The sequence below is a fragment of the Lynx rufus genome, unplaced genomic scaffold, assembly GCF_022079265.1.
Source record: "Lynx rufus isolate CCGP_SWC_20201006 ecotype Redwood Valley unplaced genomic scaffold, mLynRuf1.p SCAF_2, whole genome shotgun sequence".
In the NCBI taxonomy this organism is placed as follows: Eukaryota; Metazoa; Chordata; class Mammalia; order Carnivora; family Felidae; genus Lynx; species Lynx rufus.
Window position 1 is genome coordinate 21,186,432 of NW_025814834.1, and position 15,927 is coordinate 21,202,358.

Here is a 15,927-nt window from a genome sequence, read left to right on the forward strand (position 1 = left end):
GTTCTCTGCTTTAGTAAGCTAGCCAACAGTGTCCCCAAAGCAGTTTTATTAAAAGAAAACCAACAGCTCTTAGGCATTCAGTAAAAGCCCAAAGACTCACAACACCACAAAATGAGCATCCCTATCGAGCTATAATGCCTTTGTAGGGCTGAGTCATCACAAAGGACTCTAGTTCTTGCTTCCTGCTGGCCAGTCCCCCTCCAATCGCTCAGTCACTAATTGCCCCCAGCCCTGCTCAAAACACACACCTCCAGAGTGGTGTTCCACTGCTGGTTCAAGGACCTCTCACTATTAGGCATAATTTCCTGGAGTCTGCTCACAGTTCTCTGCTCCCAGATGGTCACGGGAGCAAACGTGATCCAGTGCCTTCTCCAAACCCATCCAGATACCCTGCAGAACTTGGGGATTTGGTGGGGGGAGAAACCAGGAAGCTTTGAAGCCTCTGCCCTTATGTGCAATTAATTGCAGGAAGGAAAGTAACTCACATGGATGAATTATGGCTGGAAAAAAGCTAATAAATGGCAATGACAACAAGGTTCAACATCTGGCTACAATAAGGAGTGGTGGGGCTATGGTAAGCATAAGAGTTCAGGTCTTGTCTGAAACAGGAAGTTATCGTTTCCCTCTCTTCAACCCACCAAGCCCACTATTCAACCAAGTGCTTTCACAGAGAAATGCAGGCCCATTTGGTATGGGTTGTCTGGAATTTCGTGTGAAAGTTCCTGATTTTATTGTCATGATTAGTCCAAATTTAAATAAATTACCACACAAATAACCAAAACAGAACATAAATGGTCTGCTATTCTGCCACCTTTGGTTTATACAGTTTCCAAATCAGGGTGCCCTGTGCCATTGATTTAAGAACAATCAGGAGTTTTATTTGTTTGTTTTGTTTGGTTGGTTGGTTGGTTTTCTTTTATTCCCCACCCCCCAGGAGTTGTTTTATTGTACCTTTCCCGTATGGACACATCTCCCTCTTCCAAGGAACCTGAACTGGGGCTGGAAGGGTAGAGCATGATCATTTTCAAGTTAATTTCTACTATTACTGCAGTGAACTGTGCCTTGCTCCAGCCTTACTGCTCTTTCAATTCTTCTCTGATTCCTGTATCTGTCACCCAAAGGGCCACTTATCACCTGTCTGGAGTCTCCATACTCTGCCAGTAGCATTGTGGTTTTACCACCGTGAGATGCAATAGGCCGGCTAGGAAAAAAAAATGTTAACTATTTTACCACTGAAAATTACCACTGGCCCCTGCCAAGAAGACAGCCGCACCAATGTAAAGGTGGAAGGGAATTTAGCTCAGACTGATGACAAGCGATCGGAACAATGAGGCGACAGGACCTGCCAACCTCCCAACTTCTTGCCAGTTGCTGCAAACTGGCTGTGAGTTAGATTATACCCTGTTCCTTCATGGTCCTGGGAGCAGTATTTCTCTTGTCATTGCTCAACCTACCTGTCCTGAAAAGCCTTCACACTGTGGCTGGTTCATCATCCAGAGGCATCTGACTGTCTACAGAGGAAAGAGTTCCTGTTAGTGATGGTAGCGGGTTACAAGGAGCTTGCACATCTTACCGCGAAGAGCTGTAAAACTGGATTTTCACTGTCTAATCTTTTATTTGTTTATTGTCCTACCTCCCATGACACATATACCCCTTCTACCCTTCCATTCCCACTGCCGTCACACATATTTACTAGAATAAAAACTCTACAAAGGCAAGGGGCGCCTGGGTGGCTTAGTCTGTTGAGCATCCAACTCTCGGTTTCGGCTCAGGTCACAATCTCACAACTTGTGAGTTCAAGCCTCTCATCGAGCTCTGTGCTGACAGCTCAGAGCCTGCTTGGGATTCTCTGTCTCCCTCTCTCTCTGCCCCTCCCCGACTCGCACTCTCTCTTGGTCTCTCTCTCTCTCTCAAATGAATAAATAAATAAACAGTAAAAAAAAAAAAAAAAAAAAAAAAAAAGCTCTCCAAAGGCCAGGACACCTAACTGTACTGTCCCCCATACCGTATGATTCACACCTAAACAGTACCCAGCATGTGGCAGATACTCAATAAATATTGGCAAAATACTGGTTAAGAAAAAGCTGGTTAAGAATCTTATTTAGGTGAGTTGGTTCAGGCCTGCTCTTTCTTCTAGGTGGGAAGTGACGAGATGCCTCACTGACATTCTTTTAGCACCGAGATTCTCCGAATGCTGAGAGTCTCACAGGCCTCAGTCAATAGGAGCCAGCAGCTGCTTTGAGGCAGGAGAAAAGGAAGTTACCAGGCAGACGGGAGGGGCGGGGGGGCAAGGGTGGAAAGATGCGTGAGCATCTCAGAAGATGAAGGGAGTCAATAGTCAATGCTAATAGGGTATGACAGAGGGGGGGTGTGCAAGGATCATGGCCCTGGAGATGCCTTTTTCCCTAGGACAAAGGGGGCAGTGATGCAGAGCACAGGGCAGCATTTGATTCAGCCAAAGGAACGTCAGTGGAGCCTGGCGTAGATGCCCACAGAGGAGATGGCTCACACAGGAGCCAGAATTAAAATCTGGAAACAAAGAGCCTCCAAGAGGCAGCTGTTTCTGTACTTCCAGGCCTTTTGGGGTTAATCAGACTTTCAAACCCTCAGTGAAGTGAGAGGCAGCGGCAAAGAGCACAGGCCCTTTCATTTTAACAGAGGATCTCTCAAAAGAGACCCCACATCTCTCGTAATCACTGATTCTCTTTGGACTGTGAAAATAGAGCTTTCTGACTGTTCAGACTGCAACTTCCTTGCACCCAAGGAATGGCTCTTTGTCATCCTCAAGAGGCAAAACTGGCTTAAAGCTAGTGCAGTCATCTTCTCACTGGAGGACTGCAGAATCCCTCAATTCCCCGCCCCCAGCCCAACTGCCGTGCAAAGGTGCAGCACAGCCAGGCACACACTGACCCACCTGGGCAGCCACAGCTCTGTGAATCCACAGGTCCAAACCATGTCTCAAACCACATTAAATTATATCTTTGATAAAATTATCTTTAAAAGAAATTTAAGGTGCTCTTTGCTCCCAAGAAAGAAAGCATGGAATTTTCTGGAATAGGAAAGCCCTCAGAATTGACTCACTGTTTCTCTTCCTGTTTAAGAAAAATACTTTGTCACTGGAATCAAATCACTATCTAGCAAATGGGAGGATAAAGAGATTTCTTCCCTTCTTTAATGAGTGTAGATTGGAAGCTGTCATCTGCAAAGACAGACGGGCAAGTATTTCTTAAAGGAGGTCAGAGAAGGGCAGGGGGATGGAGGGCCAGAGAGGAAGTGATATCTCATTCCACTTTCAACAAACCCCATTTCTAATTAGCTTTGTGAATAACCAGCTGATGGGTGGGCCCAACAAAAGAATGGTGGCATTTGTTTGCTTTTACAACATCTCAATACCTTGCAGGGGAAAATACAGTACTCTGCAGACTTAGAAATAGCATCTTGCCTGGATTGTGAAGACCACAGCACCACACACATCCCCCAGATTTGCCAAATTCTTAGGCCACGTCTCACTAGGCCAGTCCAGGTATAAGCTCACTCTGGTGGGTTGACAGCATGAAGCTAGACGATACGGAGGAGGATCTGAATAATAATAACTCACCGTTACTGGGTATCAAACCGCCGGTAAGAAATTTCCCCCATCCTCAGGATGCTCGCTTCGCTAAGGAATGAACTGGAGGATAGGATCTCACACACCTACAGATGCGTTCTTGCAGGCAGCACGCAGACTCATCAATTTATGCTGCCCGGCTGAAATGGATTAGATCTCAAACCTGGTAAATGTTGCCTCTTCTGTTCATTGCTGGGCGGGGAAAGGGAGACGAGTTGGAGGTGGGTTCTAGTTTATTTTTTAAAATCATTTAGTATCTTGGTTCTGTGGATTACTGCAACGGCACCCTTCACTCCCTCCCCCCACCCCCTCCTCGGGGTCTCTTCCAAAGGGTGAAAGGATCTGGAGGCCAGATTTCTTCCCCCGCGGCTAATCCTGCCTCTTTCCTTCCCAGCAGAGGTCCACAGCCACTGGAGCCAGAGCATCCATGGACGTCGGAGGCAGGCGGGCGCAGCAGGGCTCCCGAGCTGCAGCCTCTCTTTCCCCAGATGCCCTGGAGATTTATTTCATCTTAATTAACCACGAGAGCTATAGCACTGAGGATTGAATTTTTCGAGAGAGCACACGCCCGCTTTTTGTCTGCTTCCCTTCCTCCGGTCCCCACAATGGCATCGAAATAAGAAAAAAAAAGAAAGAAAGAAAAAGCAACGAACAAGCAGTCTCACCTACACGTGCCGGGGACAAAGTCTGGCGGAGGACCCAGACGGAGTCAGGAAGCCGCCTCCCGGGAGCAGCCATCCGCTGGGAGGCTGGGGACCTGCCTCGGCGTGCGGGCGGGGCCACGGGGCGGGGCCACGGGGCGGGGCCACGGGGCGGGGCCACGGGGCGGGGGCACGGGGCGGGGCCACGGGGCGGGGCCACGGGGCGGGGCCACGGGGCGGGGCCACGGCTGACCGGTAACTAAAGGCCCCGCTTACCTCCCAGGCTGAGGGACCTTAGTGCTCCTGGGACTCGGACGTGCCGTGGAGATGGGCCTTTACGGAAGGGGCAAGAGCTGCTTGGCGGCCGGCTTGCTGAAGGACCGATTGGCAATCGTCACCGGCGGGGCCACGGGTATCGGAAAGGCCATCGCCACCGAGCTCCTGAACCTGGGTACGTGAGCAAGCCCCTGGGCCAGACAACGCAGAGATACCCTGGCATAACCTGGGGTCGGGGTGCCTGGAGCTACTAGGCACCGCTCGGAGACCTGGACTTGCTAAGCAAAGAAGCTGGAGACGTGGGTGAACTTGAAACCAGAGCGGGGGCGGGGGAGGGCAAGAAGAGAGTCCTTCGTAAGAAATTGTGGGGAAACGTTGAGTAATGAAACCATTGTTTGTAAGCTAAAGGGAACAGTTAGAATCAAAGATACATTGCCCGAAGTGGGGAATAAGGACACCTTTGGGAACATGCTATGGAAGTATTTGTAGATGTGTGCTTAAAATTAATCCATCTTATGTATTACCTAATGAAGAAACACGGGAAAACTTCATTTCACTTCACTTAACTGTTAAAGGTCTTAACACCCAAGAGACTCCCATCATATATAATCTGCACACAGTTGTTATAATATTTACCCGAACTTGGGGAAAGGGAGGATTTTGTAAGCACATAAACAAGTAAAGAAACCACAAAGGGGAAAACGGACAAGTTTACTTATACGAAGATGTAAATCCTCATTGAATGAAAAAACCATGTAAATAAAGTTTAAAGGCATATGAAAAGAATATGCCAAATTTTTATTTCAAATTTTTATTTTCCCTCCTGGGAATAGAGCCTACCTGGTAACAAGCTAAAAGGAAACGAGAGTTCTCCTAACAGTATAATTGATGCTGTGCTGAAAGTTACACATCCATTTTGATAAATTTAATTCTGTTTTAAAGTTAGTCTTGTTTTACCAGGAACCCATGGTGAATCTTTTCAGTGTTTGCTTTGTAAAGCTTTCAGAATGCCCATCAGAATTTCCAAAAGTTGTCTCTATTGGAGATTACTAAATTACAACGTGAACTTGAAAAATAGTTTTCTTTAAGCGCCTTCTTTTGATATGCAGAAGCTCACTCGTCCCATACAACTGAAATAATTGTGGTCACGTGGAGACCCTTCTTACTGTTTACCTTTATAAACTCCATTTATTCCACATGTGTATATTGAATGTGGACTTTGTGCTAGTGTAACGATTATGGTAACAACAGGTCCCTATCCTCTGGGGGTGACAGCCAGCGTGTGGGGGAGACTCTTAAGAACAGGTCATTACAATGTAACATGGGCTTAAATACTGTGTTAGGGTGAGGACAGGGGTATAGTAGCATGTAGAAGGGACTACCAGCCTCGGCTTGGTGAGGGAGAGAGAGGAGAGTTACCAATATAGCTGTAATTATCAGTATAGTTTAATTAAAATCTACTGTGTACCTCTGAGAAGTCCAGAGTTGGCAAGGCTTCTTGCTCTATGTGCTCTGAGGCTGCCGTGGCCAGTATTTCTGATACATTTATACATTTGTCTATGAAAAAAGGGAAGCAGTCTCTCTAGGAGGAGCTAAGACATCAGGCGACAGTGGACACTAAGGTTCATTTTCACTCAGTAAGGTGAATAGATATTCCAGTATGTCATAGCTTAGAATTTGTACTTCAGGAAAACACTGATGGCAGTGTCAGTATGCCCCTGAACGACTATTCCTCTTATAACTCCCTTTCCATTCAATTATAATTTCACTTCCAGCGTTACCAATTTTTATTTCTTTGTTGTATTTTCATCTTTTTGGACCAGCCCTCTTTGAATCATAGGCTTATCACTGGGAGACCCGGGCACAACATGACTGTATTTCTTTGCTGTCTGTGTGTGAATTGAAGAAAGCATGCATGGTGCCCAATCATGGCCAGACATTGAAAGAAGTGACATGATTAGTCACTGATCATGATGCGCATCTGTTATTCAATGGTGATTTGTGGACGGAACAGCTTGTATTTTATACAATTGCTCACCGTTAATATGTCATGGTAACTGAAGTTTGAACCATGTTGCTGAGGGATTTATGTTGTTCAACTAAGCTTACACAATTGAAATTGGTGCGTGTTAGAGCTGAGCAAAAGAAGGACTGCCTGTAGTGCTATTTCACCTTTTTTGGTCATCACACTGTTGTTCCCACACATTTATTTTTACATAGGTTATAAATCCTACAGTGCATTGTTTCCATTTTTACTTTAAACAATCTCCACCTTTTAAAGAGATTTGAATAGGGGTGCCTGGGTGGCTGAGTCAGTTAAGCGTCTGGCTCTTGATTTCAGCTCAGGTCATGAGCTCACGATTCACGAGATCCAAGCCCTTCATCGGGCCCTGCACTCACAGTGCAAAGCCTGCTTGGGATACTCTCTCTCTCCGCCCCATCAAAATAAATAAATAAACATTAAAAAAATTAAAAAGAGTAAAGAGACTTGAATAGAAAGAAGAAAAGTCTTTGTATTTACTCACATAATTGGCGTTTCTGGTAATTTAGATTTCCATCTGTATCATTGTCCTTCCATCTGAAAGACTTCCTTTACTCTTTTAAGTAATACAGGTCTGCTTTAATGAACTCTTCCAGCTGTTATATGTGTGAACAGGTCTTCATGTTGTCATCATTTCTGAAAACTGTTTTCACTGGGTCAAGATTTCTGGGTTCCCAAATGCCCACCCTCTGCCCCTCCCCAGTACTTTCGAGCCATTTCCACTGTCTTCTGGCTTGCAATATTTCTGAAAAAGAAGTCTTCTGTCTTCCTTGTCTTTTTGTTCTGTTCTTTTTCTCTGACTGCTTTTAATATTTTTCTCTTTATCACGAATTTGTTTAATTTTGTCGTCAGTGCCATTTCTGGTTCTGTTTTTATTAGTTGACTTTTCTCCTCGTTATGGGTTCTATTTATCTGCTTCTTTGCATGACTGGAAAAATTTTTGCTGGATGACAGACATTTGAATTTTACCTTGTTCAATGCTGGTTATTTGTATATTCTTGAGTTTTGTTTTAAGATGCACTTAAGTTACTTGGAAACAGTTTGATATCTTAGGAGAGGCTTGTTGTATGTTAAGTGTTGACCTGAATGGCCTTTAACCTAGGGCTAATTTTGCTTCACTACTGAGGCCATACTCTTCTGCGTATTTTTCCCATTGGCCCTTGAAAGGTTTTGCCTGGTGGGAACACTATTCTCAGTGCTGTGTGAATGTCAGGGTCTGTTGTTTCTGCTCCTTTGGGCTGGTTCTTTCCCCAGCCTCAGATAGTTTTTTTTCACTCAATGCACTGTTCAGTGCTCAGCTGAATATTTGAGGGAACTCTGCAGATCTCTGGAGTTATTGCTCTGTGACTTATCTTCTCTCTCTGCCCTATGTAACCTAGTTTTGGCCTCTGGGACTCCCATCTTCGTCTCTTCCTGGGCTCTGAATGGTTTCCTCCTCCTCCCTGTGCTGCACCTTGGACACTGTCTCCAGGCGGTAAGCTGGAATGATCATAGGACTCACAGTGTTTGTTTCCACTCTCCGAGATCGCCGCGTAATGGTACCCATGTCCTGTGCCTGAAAACCATGGTTGTATATACTTTGTCTAGTTCTTCAGTTGTTTCGGTCTGGAGGGTAAACTTGGTTATTGATGCTCCGTCGTAACCAGAAGCAGAAGTCCCGACTCATCTTTTATTTTTAAATCTTTTTTATGGGAACACGTGAAATATTTCCTAAACATTAGTATTTTTTTTTTTTTTGTAATTTAGACGATCAATGGGGCACTTGAGTTGGTCAGTCGGTTAAGTGTCTGACTTCACCTCAGGTCATGATCTCATGGTTCGTGGGTTCAAGCCCCACGTCGGGCTCCGTGCTGACAGCTCAGAGCCTGGAGCCTGCTTCTGATTCGGTGTCTCCCTCTCTCTCTGCTCCTCCCCCACTCGTGCTCTGTCTCTCTCTCTCAAAAATAAATAAACATTGAAAAAAAGTTAAAAAAAATTTAGACAACCAGTGAAAGCATATTTACTTGTTCTCTGTTTTCTTTTCAGAGTGTAATGTGGTCATTGCATCTCGTAACTTTGATAGATTAAAATCGACTGCAAAAGAACTGAAAGCCAGCCTGCCCCACACCAACCAGGCTCAGGTCACTCCCATAAAATGCAACATTCGCAAAGAAGAGGAGGTAATACAAATATGTCTATATCATTTATTCATTTATTTTAATTTATAGTAGTAGCTTCTAAACCTGTGCTACAGATGTTCCTATGGTAACTGTCTTAGATGAGGTTAACTAAAAGCAGAGCCTATGAAAGAGATTCTTTTGCCAATGATTTACTGAGTGAATTACGTCCAGAGAAGGAGATGGAGAGAAACAAGATCAGGAAGCAAAGAAAGGATGTGGTCTCAGTGAGATTACCTTTTGTGCCCTTTGCCCTTTAAGTCATTTCTTTAAAAAATTTTTTTTTTTTTTACTTTTTAAAGTTTTGTGTATAAGTAATCGTTAATTTCTACACCCAACATCGGGCTTGACCTCACAACCCTGAGATCAAGAGTCACATGCCCTACTAACTGAGCCATCCAGGCACCCCTTTTAAGTCATTTCTTAATGTTGACATTAACCTATTTTAGTACTATTCATTATTCTGGGTTTACAGCTTACAAATTCAGAAGTGCTTGTATTCAAGAGGCTTGTATTCAGAAGTGATCCAGGCTCTTGGCTAAATCCTGTCATCAGAATTACCAATTTAGTTTTCTGATCTGTGGGTATTATGGTACTCAGAGTTACCATTTCCCATTACAGACTGCAAGTTCTTCTCCTCTCTAGAGCAAGCTATCGGTCCAAGTAGCAAGTTAGGTTATTAACCACCTTACTCTTAACATTTTTCTTCAGGTGAACAGTTTGATCAAATCCACCTTAGATATTTATGGTAAGATCAATTTTTTGGTCAACAATGGAGGAGGCCAGTTCATGTCTTCTGCAGAACACATCAGTGCAAAGGGATGGCATGCTGTGATCGAAACCAACTTGACGGGCACTTTCTACATGTGCAAAGCAGGCAAGTATGATCAGTAACCCAAAAAAGTCAAAGTGTCCTTGTTTAAAGATTATAGAAAATCTGGAAAGAGAATTGTTAGAGGCGCAGAAACTCCATATCATCAACATTTACTGCCCTGGTTCACTCCCATACAACACAGGGATGTAAATTGTTCCCTTTCTGGATAGTAATTTGGCAGTATTTATAATATATGGATATGCTTTGATCTTGTAATTTTATTTCTAGGAATTTGTCATGAGAAAATTATTATGGATCTGTACAAAGATATAGCTACAAAGTTGTCCCTGAAATTTAAAACAAAAAAGAAAAAACCTCTCACACTTTGTTTTAAAGAAATGAATCTGTTATAAGGGCCTGTTCATTAACTTACGAAATCTTCAGGGAGAACACTGGATAGAGTACACATTCTTTCCAACTAACAATTAGCTAGCATACATAATCTTTGGACTGAAGATGTGTTAAGGTGGTGATGCTCAACTCCTGAAGTTGAGTAACTCAAGGGTTTTCTTGAAAACTTTCCAAGACATTTTTATGATAAAAACCACAGAACAAGTATAGTTCCAACCAAAAGGGTCTTTACCCCAAGATGGGTTAGGCTTTATCTTCTTAATATCTCTAAGTCAAAGGCTTGCAGACATTCCCAGCCTTTTTATCTAACCGGCAATATAAAGCTTTATATTAGTTGTGACTAGCTGTTCCAGTGTAGAGACCATAGAAAAAAACGGGAGCTTAAATAAGATAGTTTGTTTCACCCTCATGTAAAAAGTTCAGGTAGGTAGTTAGGGATAACACGGTAGTTCCAGAATCACTGGGGACTGTGATTTGTAATGAGTGTATGTTTTGGTCTGTCTCCAGTTCCTGGTTCATAGCTCCCACTGGCCCTTGGAATTTCCTGAGCATTAAGAACAGTGGGAGAGTCTTTTGTTATAACACTTGGTCTTCTTGTCTTCAGTACCTGAAATGGCTTTAGGACCGTAAGGGTGAAATGAGTGTCTGTTATTCATAACAAGCCCTGTTCAACCACAACTGAGTATGTTAATGAGGTGACTTTGGGAAATTCCCTAAAGATGGGGTACGAGCTGGTTGGTAGGGAACCAACACTGATTTCTGGGCAGCAGAGAGGGGTGAAGGTCAAATCAGTGACCAGTGCCCAAAGATTTAATCAGTCACAACTCTGTAATGAGAAATCAAAAGGATAGGATTGGTAAATCAGAACATGTAACACCATGCCAGGCTCAAACTCCACAGAACAGAAGCTTCTTTGTTCAGGACCTTGCCCTGTGTATTTCTTCATCTGCCTGCTGGTTCATATCCCTTAATATGCTTTGTAACAAATGGGTAATTTAGTGAGTGAACTAGTTTCCTGAGTTCAAGAGCAGATTAGTCAAATCCAAGGAAGAGCTCATAGGAACTTCTGATTTATAGCCAGTTGGTCTGAAGCACAGGGAAATAAGCTGCACTTGTGATTGGCGTCTGATTCTCTCAAATAGCGTGAAGAAATATTCCTGTAATACCCAGGAAAAGTGTCAGGGGAAAAACAAAAATGATGTCAGAGTGCTAACAGAAGCAGAAAGTCTGTGTTAGGGTCATTTAAATAAACTTATTCCCCTTTCTTTTTTTTTTCTTAATAAGTTTTTTAGATATTCAGTATGGCACGCAGTGCTTTATTTGTTTTCATTTTCAAACTTTTTCTTGGCTATTCATGACCTTTTATTCTTTCAGACGAATTTTATATTCAGGTTTTTTCCTCAAAAATCCTGGTGGGGAATTTGATTGGAATTGTGTTAAATTTGTCAATAATTTGAAAATAGTTACCATGTTTAAATATTGTCTTTCCATAATGGCATGTCTTCCTTTTTTTTTTTTCACATTTTACAACTTTATTGAGGTAAAAATATTAAATTAACATTTAAAGTGTAATGTAATCAGCTTTGACAAATGTGTCTACCTGTGAAATTATTACCCTAAAGTAATGAATATATCATAATGGCATGTCTTTCTATTAATAGATACTTATTTTATATTTTTTGGCAAAGATTTGTGGTTTTTGTCATATAGAACTCATATATTTTTTTTAATTAAGGTTATGCTTAGGTATTTTTGATGACTCTTGCTATTTTGAATGGGCTGTTTCCCAATTATTTTTCAACTGGATTATTGTTGGTTTATAGAAGAATTATTTTTTCAAGCTGAGCTTGTAACTTTATCTAGCAATTTGTAGCTTTAACAGTTTTTTTTTAATTAGTCTTTTGGGTGTTTTAGACGTACAATCATGTTGTCTAAAAATAAATACTGTATTTCATTGAGTCAAAGATATAGTCAATTCAGAAATGCACCATTTTGTATATCACTAAGAAAGTACAAACAGTGCCTTGTGTATCTTAAGAAGCCACCAACTGTAAGACATATCCCAGTTTGAAAAATGTGAAAATAGGGGCACCTAGCTGGCTCAGTCGGTAGAGCATGTAACTCTTAATCTCAGGATTATGAGTTCGAGCCCCATGTTGGGTGATGAGAGTACTTAAAAATAAAATCTAAAAAAATTAATAATGTGAAAATAATATGAAAGAATTGTCTTAGAATTTTAAAATAACTGTATTTGATATCTTCTTTTCTAGTGGCTTTACCTGCTTTTTCTGTCATGCTCTATGAATTGGTCAGAACTCACTAGAAAGTATTAAGTAATAATTGGAAGGCACTCTTATTTTTGCCTGAACTTTTAATAGGAGGGTCTTGAATTGTTCTCTGGCCTTTACATTCTAAAAATTAGATTTCTGGGGCACTTGGGTGGCTCAGTCGGTTAAGTGTCCAACTTCAGTTCAGATCATGATCTTGGGGTTCCTAAGTTCAAGCCCCGTGTCAGGGTCTGTGCTGACAGCTCAGAGCTTGGAGCCTGCTTCAGATTCTGTGCCACCCTCTCTCTCTCTCTCTCTCTCTGCCCTCCCCGCTTGTACTCTGCCTCTCTCTCTCTCTCCCTCAAAAATAAATAAACATTAAAAAAAATAAATAAATATCATTAAAAAGTAGGTTTCTGTTAAAGCTAGTCTTGAGGGAACATCTCTGGCGTTGTCTTGATTTATATGAATGGACTTGATGGCTAAATATCAAATGGGGCTTCAAAAAGGTAAAATACTTAAAGAATGAAGTTAAAGGATAGAATAGAAAAGGATACGACTCGTATCTAAAAACTACAAAACATTGCTGCCAGAAATGAAAGAAGATGAAAATAAATGGGAAAACATTTGATGTTTGTGAATTAGAAAATACAATATTGTTAAAATGGTAGTTTTTCCCAAGTTGATCTGTAGGTTCAGTGCAGTCTCTATTATTTTTGCAGAAATTGACAAACAGATCCTAAAATACACGTGGAAGTGCAAAGGACTCAGAATAGCCAGAAATAACGAAATTTTTAGAAATTTTCGAAATTTTTCAGAAATAACGGTTTTGCAACAGAGGAAAATTGGAGGACTTCTACTGCTTGGTTTCAAGACAGTGTGGTACTAGCGTAAGGATAGATGCATAGATCATTGGGACAGATTTGACAGTCCAGAAATAAATCCTTATATTTGTGGTCAAACCGTTATATTTACGATTTTTGCCAAAGGGACCGAGGCATTTGTTTGGGGAAATGATAGTCTTTTCAACAGATGGTGCTTGGACAGTCGGATATGCACATACAAGAAAAAGACCCTTACTTCACACCATAAGTGAAAGCAAACCCAAAGTGCAAAATGGACCGTGGGCCTAAAAGCAAAAAGTAAAATTTTGTAACTTTTAGAAGCAAACAAAGGACAAAATCTTTATGACCTTGGCTTAGGCAATGAGTCCTGGCTTAGGCAATTCATAAGGTGAAAAAACTGATGAGCTGGACTTAATCAGAATTACACGTGTGTGCTTCAAAAGATAACATTAAGAAAATGAAAAGATAAGCCATAAACTGGGAGAAGAGATTTCCAAATCACATATCTGATAAAGAACTTGTATCCAGAATGTAAAAAGAATTCTTATAATTCAATGTTAAGAAAGCAAACCAATTAAAAAATGTGCAAAAGATTTAAATAGATATTTCACCAAAGAATATATATAAATGATGAACAAGTACATCAGAAGATTCTCAACACCATTAGTCATTAGGGAAATGCCAGTCAAAAGCTTAGTGAAGGGCACCTGGGCGGCTCCGTTGGTTAAGTGCGTTACTTCGGCTCAGGTCATGATCTCGTGGTTTATGGGTTCCAGCCCCGCATCGCGCTCTGTGCTGACAGCTCAGAGCCTGGTGCCTTCTTCAGATTCTGGGTCTCCCTCTCTCTCTCTCTCTCTCTCTGCTCCTCCTCCACTTTTGCTCTGTCTCTGTCTCTGTCTCTGTCTCTCTCAGAAATAAATAAAAGCATTAAAAAAAAATCTCAGTGAAATATCCTTTCATACCCATTAGAATGGCTGTAATCAGAAAGTTAGACAATAACAGTGTGCAGAAACTGGAACCCTCATGTATTTCTGGTAGGAATGTAAAATGGTGGAGACACTGGAAAATAGTCTGGCAGTTTCTTAAAAAGTTAAACCTACAGTTACCATATGATATGACCCAGCACTTCCACCCAAGAGAAATAAAAACATATGTCCACATAAAGGTTTGTATTCATAATCACCTCAAAGTGGAAACAATCCAAACGTTCATCAGCTGGTGAATGGATAAATGAAATATGGCATATCCATTCAATGGAATACTATTCGTCAAGAAAAGTTAACTGTTGACACATGTTACAGCCTGCATGAAGCTCACAAACATTATTCTAAGTGAGAGAAGCCAGACACAAAAGACCACATATTGTGTGTTTTCCTTTATACATAATGTTCAGAAAAGGCAAATTTATATAAACAGAAAGTAGATGAGGGTTTGCTTGGGGATGGCTTGAACTGCAGAAAGGTACCAAGGAACTTTTGGGGGGTAATGGAAATATTCTAAAATTGGATTGTGATGGTGGTTCCATGACTCTGTATATTTATTAAAAGTCTTGAAGTTGTACACATGAAGTGGATGAATTTTGTGATCCCTACATTATGCCCAATCAGGCTTTTTATAAAAAGGAAATGGAAATTAAAAATTTTAAAATAAAAAGCAACATGCTGGGACAGGGGATGAGAGTCACACGTTTGTCACTGGTCTTTTTCCTGCAGTTTACAGCTCGTGGATGAAAGAACATGGAGGGTCTATTGTCAATATCACTATCCTTACTAAGAATGGATTCCCAGGATTTGTGTAAGCACACACATACATATATGTATATTTTTCTATATCTTTGGGTTTTGTCTTCTGAATAGGGGGGAGTAGGGTGGAGAAAACGTCATAAGTCACGATCCTTAATCCTTTAATAAGTTTCAATCTCAATACTTAGCTATTCCCTTTATTTGAATGTTGAAAATGTACTTCCAAAAAATTTCCATCCATATGAGACTTGCCAGATTTACCAAGAAAAGAAAAACAGATGCTCCATTACATTTTTTATTATAAGTCTGTCCCAAATATTGCATGGGGCATCTTTATGCTAAAGTTTTGTTGTTGTTGTTGTTGTTGTTATTTATCTGAAATTCAAATTTAACGGAATGTTCTATATTTTATCCAGTAACCCTTATCCAGATGTCGCTAAACTTGTCATCATTTTCTGGAGATATCTTTTTTTGTTAACGTGTGGAAATAAAACTAATCTAGGCTAATTTAGATTAGAATACTCTGAATATGCCTATTCATTTTTAGACAGAACTGCTGAATTGTTACTCCATAGTGGAATTTGACATATTTCACTCTTATTCTGATTTTGGTAAAATATTATGTTGGAAACTGATTTTTTTTTTAAAAGTCCATCAATGAACTAATTTCCTGTACTGGCTCAGTAGAGTCTTTCATAATAATCTAAAAGGACATCCACATAGAACAAAGAGAAAAACAATGTGCCAGGAAGCTACTTGAAGACCACACGTTTAGCAGGTAAAAAGTTTGGTTTAGAAAAAAATTCGTTTTGCTGATTTCCTTCATGTCTTTTATAAGTTCTGATTCCTTCCATTTTTTTATGAAAAAAATTTTATTTTCCAACATAGAATGTTTTATGTAATAGGGCTTAGTGTTATAAAAACATGCATGCTAGTTTTTATATATATACAAAACTGCATAAGGTACAAAGTTGAATGCTCTATCCTTTCTCATCCCAGAAAAAAACCTTTTAACTAAGTAAGACAGTGATCTGAATTCTTTTATCATTAGTCCATCATCTGTAATCTATAGGGTGATATTTTGGTATTGCGGGAATATTCTGTTTTCCATCATGATTTTTGCAACC

At 40.9% G+C, this 15,927-nt stretch overlaps 1 protein-coding gene across 4 annotated transcripts in view; it reads left to right on the forward strand.

Moving 5' to 3' along the window:
* Nucleotides 1–4,544: 4,544 nt before the first annotated feature.
* The window catches only part of PECR (peroxisomal trans-2-enoyl-CoA reductase), a 38,311-nt gene continuing 26,928 nt past the window's right edge, over nt 4,545–15,927 (forward strand). For all 4 annotated transcript variants that reach the window (XM_047085286.1, XM_047085289.1, XM_047085287.1 and 1 more), the window contains exons 1-4: nt 4,545–4,699; nt 8,591–8,724; nt 9,433–9,598; nt 14,771–14,852. In XM_047085286.1, coding sequence (XP_046941242.1) covers nt 4,576–4,699; nt 8,591–8,724; nt 9,433–9,598; nt 14,771–14,852 — 506 coding nt within the window. In that variant the 5' untranslated portion in view covers nt 4,545–4,575. The remainder of the gene's footprint in view (nt 4,700–8,590; nt 8,725–9,432; nt 9,599–14,770; nt 14,853–15,927) is intronic.